Source organism: Centropristis striata, chromosome 19, assembly GCF_030273125.1.
Source record: "Centropristis striata isolate RG_2023a ecotype Rhode Island chromosome 19, C.striata_1.0, whole genome shotgun sequence".
In the NCBI taxonomy this organism is placed as follows: Eukaryota; Metazoa; Chordata; class Actinopteri; order Perciformes; family Serranidae; genus Centropristis; species Centropristis striata.
In genome coordinates, this window is record NC_081535.1 from 24242842 (window position 1) to 24253252 (window position 10411).

Sequence of the window (10411 nt, forward strand, 5' to 3'; positions counted from 1 at the left end):
CCCAGGGGGATTTAGAGACTCTGGAGGTGACGTATGGTTTTCGCCGTCGCTAACTGTGCACAACGTCAGCAGCTGAAAGCAGCATGGCTAATTATGCACTAATTATGAGTCTCCGTTGATCATAGACATAGTGATTGTGAATTAACGGCATCGCGAACTGTGCACAGAGTGTCTGGTGCTTGTTGTAAACAAACAGAGATCGCTAAGTGAACACCTCCTGTAGCAGCAGCACATACACACTATACTGCTACAGAGCTAACTGTAGCTAACTGCTGCTAGTCGACTCCTTCTTACTCTTCTTAAGAAGGAGTCACTGGATTTGTCTCCAGTCGCTTTCTTGAAAAATAGTCACTAAGGGGGTCTGAAAAGTCGCTAAATTTAGCAACAAATTCACTAAGTTGGGAACACTGCTTCGCCGGCTTTTACAAATGGCGTGTTGTTGTCGTGTAGAGTACTACGTCACATCCCGCTTAGCGATCTATCGAATCAGTAACCAGGCTGTTTTCAGGGGAGAAAAAAGACCCTGCTCTTCTACAGGGACTAAAAAAGCCCTGACAAAAGCCAGCTCCGTACTGTTCGTATTCAAATTAGGGATGTTTCGGCAAGTGAGACCCGCCTCATTCCGGGTATTGTCCGGCTATTACCCGGTAGTGGAAACAGCCCTATAGACATCAGGTTTCATTCAGACCACTTTAGCTCCACCCACACTCCACCTCTTTGCCCAGTTTTTTGGATAAGATGGGGTTTATGAGGAACATACAACTGGCTTGAAAATGATGATGATTCTTATAAGAGTATAGCTCAGTGTGAAGAGTGTGTGTGTAGCAAGACAGTGAAGAGAAGTGGCTGTGATACAGTGAACAGTGGTTGGCTAGTCCAGAAAGAGCTCTAATGTGTGGTTGTTTCAGGGCCGATAAGCAGAATTGAGAATGGGAACCTGAAACTGAGTTTTGGCACCAAACCCAACCCAACACATCACACTTCACAGTACATACATACAGCATGTAGGCAAAGCAGTGCTACAGTACTGTGATCTGACACCACACAACATTATGAGGAGAAATAAAAACAGGGCTTGACCAGTATATTTGACTATTCAACTATTTGTTCTTTGGGTAGATATTTGGTTTCAGATTTGATATTCAGATATTATGGGGTTTTTGTTTGTTTTTTATGTCAAATGCTGTTGTCTGCCCGTTCTTGTACTATACTATACTTTTGAATAGCAATGTTAAAATGTGGAAATATAGCCTACACTGAACACAGTGACTGTTGCACTGCCAGTGTTGTCAAGAAAGCTGTCGTTTGCAAGACCTAGTCAAGCCAGCTGCCGCTTAGATTTGAATGCTGGCCTATCATGCAAACCTAAATGTATCTTGGGTCTCTTTACTGATAATATGCAAAAAATCAAACTGTAAAGCTAACCAATCAGCATTTGTAACCTCCACAAACATATTGTTAGGCCATTAAAATGCAAAAAGCTGACATCTGCTTTTAAAGGCATAAAAGTAATTTTGTGTTTGTGCATGTGTGTGAGTAAATATTTATATATAGAGATATTTTTTGTGCTATATATACATATACAGAACTTTCAATAATAATAATATATAGACTCATACAAAAGTAATCCCTCTCAAACATAATTTATGACTAACAAGAACTGTGTGGTGGTTCTGCACTCATATATATATATATATATATATATATATATAAATATATTAGGGCTGGGACTTTAATTAAGATTAATTAATTACACAAAAATTAACTTGTTAAAAAAATCAACGCATTTTTATCACACTTATTTTTGCACCGCGGAACGTTTCTCACCGGATGAGTTTCAGGCGGACCGATTATACTGGAGCACCAACTAGCGTTCATGAGTTCAGACAACAACAAACCACAGTGAACATGAAGGAAGAAGCTGATGAGAGCGCTTTGGTTGGCCCCGTAGATGATGGGACATTTTGTTACAAAAAACCAACGGATGGAAGCGTCAATAAGAGCATGGTTGTGGGCAAGCTATGCAACAAGGAATTCACATATCACCGCAGCACATCAACTTAATCGAGTCCTGGCCCTAATTGCTACACTTAATGGCAAAAATCGCACTGGTCTGTTGGACCTTGCTTAAGCTTATGTATTCAGTCATTATTCAATGGTATACTAAAAACCATGTGAAAAAAATGACTTCTCACTGTTCTCAGGTCAAATATTTATATGTGATTAAAATGTGATTAATTTCGATAATTTCGAATTTAGATAATTTTTTTTAATCGAGTCCCGGTCCTAATATATATATATATATATAGTGAGGCAAAAGGCCTGCGTGTAGCTGTAACTCACAGGAGATGCCTATTATTCTCAGTCATGTGTGCGCAGCGCTGGTAAGTACGGCATATTGATTTGTGTAATGTTTCAGTGTCAGCTACTGTACCTTTTGGCCTTGAAGTCCAGTGAGTCTGTGGACCCTCTGTGTGAGAGGCTCTCTCCAGTCTGCTCTGAGCTCAGCAGAGGCCTGCAGTCGTCCTCCATGATCCCTCTGACTTTCAGCTAAGGCCTCTTCAATCTCATCACCTGACTGGGAGGAAATATGTTGTAAAATATAATCAGTGAGTGTCACAAAACAACCATAAAACATTAACTATTGTTTTACAACAATAAAGTTAACTGCAAACGTGAACTTGACAGTACAGCTAACTCTTTTCCAATTTTCATTGAGTTGTTTCTGATATCTGAATGTATACTTTAGGCTCTTGCTTTGTGCTACTCCAGCCCAGGCACAGAAAATCCCTATGTCATACACCAGACACCCAGTTAGTCACTGTGGAAGGACTTTAACTAAGTTGACCTCACCTGTTTGCGTGCAGAGATCACTATTAAGCACAGTGGATATACAGAGTCTACACACCCCTGTTACAATGCCAGGTTTCTGAGATGTAAAAAAATAAGATAAATCATGTCAGAAATTTTCATGAAATTCAAATGAAATACAAATTATTTTAAGGGGGAAAATACAATAACTAACAATAACCCGATTGCATAAGTGTGCACAACCTCAAACTAACTCAACTTTGTTGAAGCACCTTTTGATTTTATTACAGCACTCTGTCTCTTTGGGTAGGAGTCTAGCATGGCACATCTTGACTTGGCAATTTAGGGGTCACAGCTATTCCACAAGTTTCATTTGGATTTATGGACTGAACGCATTGAGGATTATCTCAGCAACTTCTTCATTCCATGCTTCAAAATGGAGGTCTTTCTTTGTTCCCCTCCAAACAAAGACAAACCCTTTTGGGTTTGGAAACACCAAACCCAAAAGGGACCGGATTCTTCTTCAAAAGGATTTCTGCTTCCCCCTTTCAACTCTGAACTCTGTGGTATAGTACTGGGCAGTTAGTACAAGCAAGAACAAGTTTGTTAATCTTGAATCAATGGTGTTGATCTGTTATGTGTTTGTTAAGTAAGTTTGTGATATTTTGTGTAGCCACATCATTTGAAGTTGTATGAATAATCTTGCTCTACAGACTTTAAATTGTACATGTAAATTAACTATAACTCATTTGATTTGCTCACACACTAATCCACATAAAATATGCTTTAATTTGGCTTCCTACAAACACAGACTTTCAAGGCCGCATGGTCTATTGTTCTTCAAGAACAAAAGGGCTTCCGCCATTTTGATTTACTTAAATAACCGCCCTTCATCAGCCATTTTGTTACACATACTCTTTCACCCACATTTCCACTGTAAAAAGTCTTTTAGATTAGTTATTGTGTATTCTGCTGCTTGACCTTGTTTTAGAATAACTCTATTTTCAGATTAATATACTTCTCCTTTTAATGTTGCAACATGAATGAGTGATTTGCTAAACCTCTGCAATGAAAAGAACTCCAAAATTCCTTCAAGCGTTACTAAATATTAATAAGGTAATTTCATTATAATTATATTCATAATTAATAATCAATGTTCCAAATTGATAATTTGTTAACTTTATTAGACTGATTTACTAGGATTTTTGCTATCTTTCCTCTTCCTAAGTGAAGAGGTGGTGCCCCGAGGATAACTTTAATTCATTTAAAGTGTTAAATATTAATTTAGTCAATTTCTGAGAGCAAAATTGACCTAAATTAGCTTTTACCTGTAAATATTTTGGTGCCCCTGCTGGAGGCAATTTGTATCTGCAACCAGATACCCATACAGCAATATTTGCCCACTGTTCTTTGCAAAAGCGCTCCAAGTCTGCCAAGTTGCACGGGCATCTCCTGTGCACAGCCCTCTTCAGATCACCCTACAGATGTTCCATTGGATTCAGGTCTGGGCTCTGGCTGGGCCATTGAAAATCAGTCTTGCGAGATTTGTGAGTTATCGAAACTTCTATTTGTGACCTGAGGGGCAGTAAAATGAAAAGAGGAGAAGGAGGGGAAGCAGCAATCAGCCAGAATGACGTCACAGGGGCCGGCGGCTCCTTAAGAAGAGTAAGAACGAATCGAAGGAGTCTGTCCCAGCTGCAGAGCCTGCAGTCTGCAAATTGCTAATAGGCTAACAGTTAGCTCCGTAGCAGTACAGTGCTGCTGTGCACAGTTAGCCATGCCGGTTAATTAGAGATCGCTATGTTTATGATAATCAGCCATGCTGCTTTGTTTTGATCAGCTGCTGATGTTGTGCAGTTAGCGACGACGGCCACAGTTGCATCTCCTGTGTTTAATCCCTCATGGATGTGATCACAGATCACGGTCGAAACTGTCGCTAAGCGATTACGGGACGATAGAAAACCATACCTCACCTCCAGAGTCTCATTAATCTCTCTGGGGGATTTTATTTTTTTATTTATCTTATTTTAACTTTTATAAATTTTAGTTTTAGTTTCAATTTGTGTAGGAAGAAGTTTATGAAAAGCTCATGCTTACATCATGCATGTAAAGAGTTATAATAAAACATTTCAAAATGCATATGCAACTCGGTTAAATAAAAGTCTGTTGGTCCAGTCATTTATTGTGTCATTGTAGTTTTCTTAAAAACTTGTCGCGTCTCGTTCTCATGAACACAATATCGTGTCTCGTCTCGTGAGCTGAGAGTATGGACACACCCCTATCCACTGTACATGGACTGGTCAATCGACTGTTATGTGGTTATGTTGATGTTAACAATATAGTTGTGTTGTGTTGTGTTAAGTCCCTTATTGGTTGATTGGTTCAATTCACATTGAAATCGGGGGTGTCACACCTCAGACAGGGACACACACCTCAGACAGGGACACACACCTCAGACACGGACACAAACCTCAGACAAGGACACAAACCTCGGACACGGACACAAACCTCGGACAGGGACACACACCTCGGACACGGACACAAACCTCGGACACGGACACAAACCTCGGACAGGGACACACACCTCGGACAGGGACACACACCTCGGACAGGGACACAAACCTCGGACACGGACACACACCTCGGACAGGGACACACACCTCGGACAGGGACACACACCTCGGACAGGGACACACACCTCGGACAGGGACACACACCTCGGACAGGGACACAAACCTCAGATATGGACACAAACCTCAGACAGGGACACACACCTCAGACACGGACACACACCTCAGACACGGACACACACCTCAGACACGGACACACACCTCAGACAGGGACAAAAACCTCAGATATGCTCACAAACTTCAGTTATGGACACACACCTCAGATATGGACACACACCTCAGATATGGACACACACCTCAGACACGGACACACACCTCAGACACGGACACACACCTCAGATATGGACACACACCTCAGATATGGACACACACCTCAGATATGGACACACACCTCAGACACGGACACACACCTCAGACACGGACACACACCTCAGATATGGACACACACTTCAGACAGGGACACACACCTCAGATATGGACACAAACCTCAGACAGGGACGCACACCTCAGACACGGACGCACACCTCAGACAGGGACAAAAACCTCAGATATGCTCACAAACCTCAGTTATGGACACACACCTCAGATATGGACACACACCTCAGACACGGACACACACCTCAGACACGGACACACACCTCAGATATGGACACACACTTCAGACAGGGACACACACCTCAGATATGGACACAAACCTCAGACAGGGACGCACACCTCAGACACGGACGCACACCTCAGACAGGGACAAAAACCTCAGATATGCTCACAAACCTCAGTTATGGACACACACCTCAGATATGGACACACACCTCAGACACGGACACACACCTCAGATATGGACACACACCTCAGATATGGACACACACCTCAGACACGGACACACACCTCAGATATGGACACACACTTCAGACAGGGACACACACCTCAGATATGGACACACACCTCAGATATGGACACACACCTCAGACACGGACACACACCTCAGATATGGACACACACCTCAGACAGGGACACAAACCTCAGAGAAGGACACAAACCTCAGAGAGGGACACACACCTCAGACACGGACACACACCTCAGACACGGACTCACACCTCAGACACGGACTCACACCTCAGACACGGACTCACACCTCAGACAGGGACACACACCTCAGACACGGACACACACCTCAGATATGGACACACACCTCAGACAGGGACACAAACCTCAGAGAGGGACACACACCTCAGACACGGACTCACACCTCAGACAGGGACACACACCTCAGACACGGACACACACCTCAGACAGGGACACAAACCTCAGAGAGGGACACACACCTCAGACACGGACACACACCTCAGACACGGACTCACACCTCAGACACGGACTCACACCTCAGACACGGACACAAACCTCAGACAGGGACACACACCTCAGACACGGACACACACCTCAGACAGGGACACACTCCTCAGACAGGGACACACTCCTCAGACAGGGACTCACACCTCAGACAGGGACTCACACCTCAGATAGGGACACACACCTCGGACAGGGACACAAACCTCAGACAGGGACACACACCTCAGACAGGGACACACACCTCGGACAGGGACACAAACCTCAGACACGGACACAAACCTCGGACAGGGACACAAACCTCAGACACGGACAGGGACACACACCTCAGACACGGACAGGGACACACACCTCAGACACGGACAGGGACACACACCTCAGACACGGACACACACCTCAGACACGAGCCAGCTTTCAAAATAAGAGCAGTGTGTTAACAGAATCCACCACAGAATTTACAAGAATACTATCAAAATAAAATGCCTGAAATAAAACTAAAAAGAACCCTTATTGTCCTTTAAATAATTCATTAAAATATGCAAGACAGGGACACACCTCAGACAGGACAAACCAGGCGGCACGTGACGACACAAAAACAGCCCTGAAGTGAACCGCTGCTGCAGACTCAGCACTTTATATTTCTAGTGAAATCCCATTGTACGACTGTAAATGTCTTACACCAGCACAAGAGTTGGTTTCCAAAAGGGTGCTAGATTTGAATCATCACCTCAGAAAGTCCAACTTAAGCAGAAATGTCTAACGTTAACGTAATCTTACCGGATGGCGACTCGTCTTGTCTTTGTTCCCAACTTTACCTGAAGTAGGTTAACGTTACCTAACTAATTTAGGCCAACACCCACACAGAGACAAACTGGGTAAACACCCTGATGTCATGTTAGCATAACGCCACAATGTATAAAGTCAGTAAAGTTAAAATGTGTACCGAAGTGTTCTGTGAAGTTGTCCCTCCTGGTGCCTTCAGCTCATCTCAGTCTGCTCTGTCAGCAAATGTTACCAGCAAGTTGGACTAAAATGCTAAATAAAATAAAATAATATTATAAAAAATAATTCAATTTATAAATAAAAATACAGAGGACGCAATCTAAGTAATGTCTGTTACTGGTCCGACAATAGAGGAAGTGAAATTACAAACTGAGAGTATATTTCCTGCTGATGATGACAGACTGATCGTGTTTCTGTTATGGTCGTCTTCTTGTTGTTGTTCTTCTTCTTCTGCTTCTGCCTTTCCTTCTTCTTCGCTCTCCTTCTTTGGAGGTTTACAAACAACGGTAGACTGTGTTACCGCCACCTCCTGATCTGGAATGTGCGTGACACCGCCGAAGAAAGCCTCTACCTTTTTCACTGCACCTGATTATTATGGGAAGACTTCACACCACCACATTACCAACTGTGATTACATTTTATGTATCCATTATATACGGTGGCCCCGAAGTGCAAATCGCAATGGCAAATCAAAAACACAACAACAAATCAAAAAAACATGACGAATCAAAAAACACAACAACAAATCAAAAAACACGACAGCAAATCAAAAAACATGACAAATCAAAAAACACAACAAATCAAAAAACACAACAGCAAATCAAAAAACACAACAACAAAACAGAAAAAACAACAACAAAACAGAAAACACAACAGAAAATCAAAAAACACAACAGCAAATCAAAATACACAACAACAAATCAAAAACACAACAGCAAATCAAAAGAATCACAATGGCAAATCAGAAAACACAACAACAAATCAAAAAACATGACAAATCAAAAAAACACAACAACAAATTAAAAAACAACAGCAAATAAAAAAACACAACAACAAATAAAAAAACAACAGCAAATAAAAAAACACAACAACAAATAAAAAAACACAGCCGCAAATAAAAAAAACACAACGACAAATCAAACTAGAAAATTTCCTCTGGGGAAATTCTGAAAGGGTCACGGGGGCTACTGCCGGTGTGTGTACACTGTGATGAGATTCTTCAGAGATTTCAAACAATTAATACTAGTAATGTTATAATACCATATAATATACAAGGAGACTGTTCGCATGGTCTCGGTGGCAGTCGCCACCGAGACCATGCGAACAGTCACTGCGACTGTGTCACTGAGAGACCATGTGAACCGGTGACTGTGTCACTGAGAGACCATGCGAACCGGTGACTCTGTCGCTGAGACCATGTGAACCAGTAACTCTGCCTCTGAGACCATGCGAACCAGTAACTCTGCCGCTGAGACCATGTGAACCGATGACTCTGTCGCTGAGACCATGTGATCCAGTAACTCTGCCTCTGAGACCATGCGAACCAGTAACTCTGCCGCTGGGACCATGTTAACCGGTGACTGCTACTGAGACCATGCGAACCGGCGACTGCCACTGAGACCATGCGAACCTGCAACTGCTACTGAGACCATGTAAACCGGCAACTGCCACTGAGACCATGCCAACCGGCGACTGCCACTGAGACCATGCGAACCTGCGACTGCTACTGAGACCATGCAAACCGGCGACTGCCACCGAGACCATGCGAACCGGCGACTCTGTCGCTGAGACCATGTGAACCAGTAACTCTGCCTCTGAGACCATGCGAACCAGTAACTCTGCCGCTGAGACCATGTAAACCGGCGACTGCCACTGAGACCATGCAAACCCCCACCCCCCACCCCCCACCCCACCCCAGCCCCCACCCACCTTTGGTACTGCATCAACATTTATTTGTTGATTATTATTAGTAAAATGATGTACTTTACCAGTCACAGAAAAAAAGACTATTTCATGAAGGTCACCTTGCTATGCACACGGTAAAATATGGGTCCTGCATGCACACTAAAGTGCTTCCTTTAATCTTGAACATGAACCGTGTGTCCTCAGAAGATCTTATGCAACCATGTTTATTCAACATGTGAGCTGCCCTGTTTAGGCCAAAACGCTTAGATTACTGTACACTGCAGAAACCAACTGACAAAAAATGAGAAATAAATAACTAGAATTAAGCAAATACATGCTTGAAACAAGTAAAATTATCTGCCAGTGCGGTATGTAATTTTTTCTTTGTAAGAATTCTTTAAATAAGTAAAAATATCTTGGCACTGGAAAAACAATGATAGACTTGAAATAAGTCCAAAAATACTTATTTTGAGCAATTGTGTCTTGAAAAGCCTGACTGTAGTAACATTGAAAAAAAAAGCCAGCAATACTTGAAACTAGCATGTTTTTTTTCTCATTTCAGTATCTGTGGGTAGATACTGGCGGTAGAAAATGCTTTTGTAATAGCATTTAAACTACATGCAACTAAAACTCTCAACTGGAGCCAGTATTTTAGGTAAAAACTCACCATATTCAACAGTTGAATAGATTGAAAAGCATGAAAAAGCTCACAATGTCAATCCTAAAAACAAATCTTTACACAAGGCTGAAATCCCTGTGAAGAGGTTATTCACTCATTTTAGTTACAAAAAGACACATGTTCTTAAAATAAGCATATGGAGCTATGGTCAGTAGGTAAATTATACCCAAAACAAGATAATTAAGATACTATTGCTAGATATAAGAAGAAAATACTTGGTAAGCTTTTTATCTTTTGCAGTGTGAGAAAGACAGAAGTC

General features: G+C 42.3%; 1 protein-coding gene across 3 annotated transcripts in view; it reads right to left on the bottom strand.

The window, feature by feature from the left end:
• slc38a9 (solute carrier family 38 member 9) overlaps positions 1-8032 on the bottom strand; it is a 30044-nt gene extending 22012 nt beyond the window's left edge. Inside the window, exons 1-3 of one of the 3 annotated variants that reach the window (XM_059357600.1) lie at positions 7935-8032; positions 7729-7820; positions 2435-2578 (exon numbers count right to left, since the gene is read on the bottom strand). In XM_059357600.1, the coding sequence (XP_059213583.1) occupies positions 2435-2532 (98 nt within the window). In that variant the 5' untranslated portion in view covers positions 2533-2578; positions 7729-7820; positions 7935-8032. Of the gene's footprint in view, positions 1-2434; positions 2579-7728 lie in introns of all 3 variants that reach the window. The other 2 variants (XM_059357601.1, XM_059357598.1) reach the window with 2 other exon arrangements.
• Between the last annotated feature and the right edge of the window lie 2379 nt (positions 8033-10411).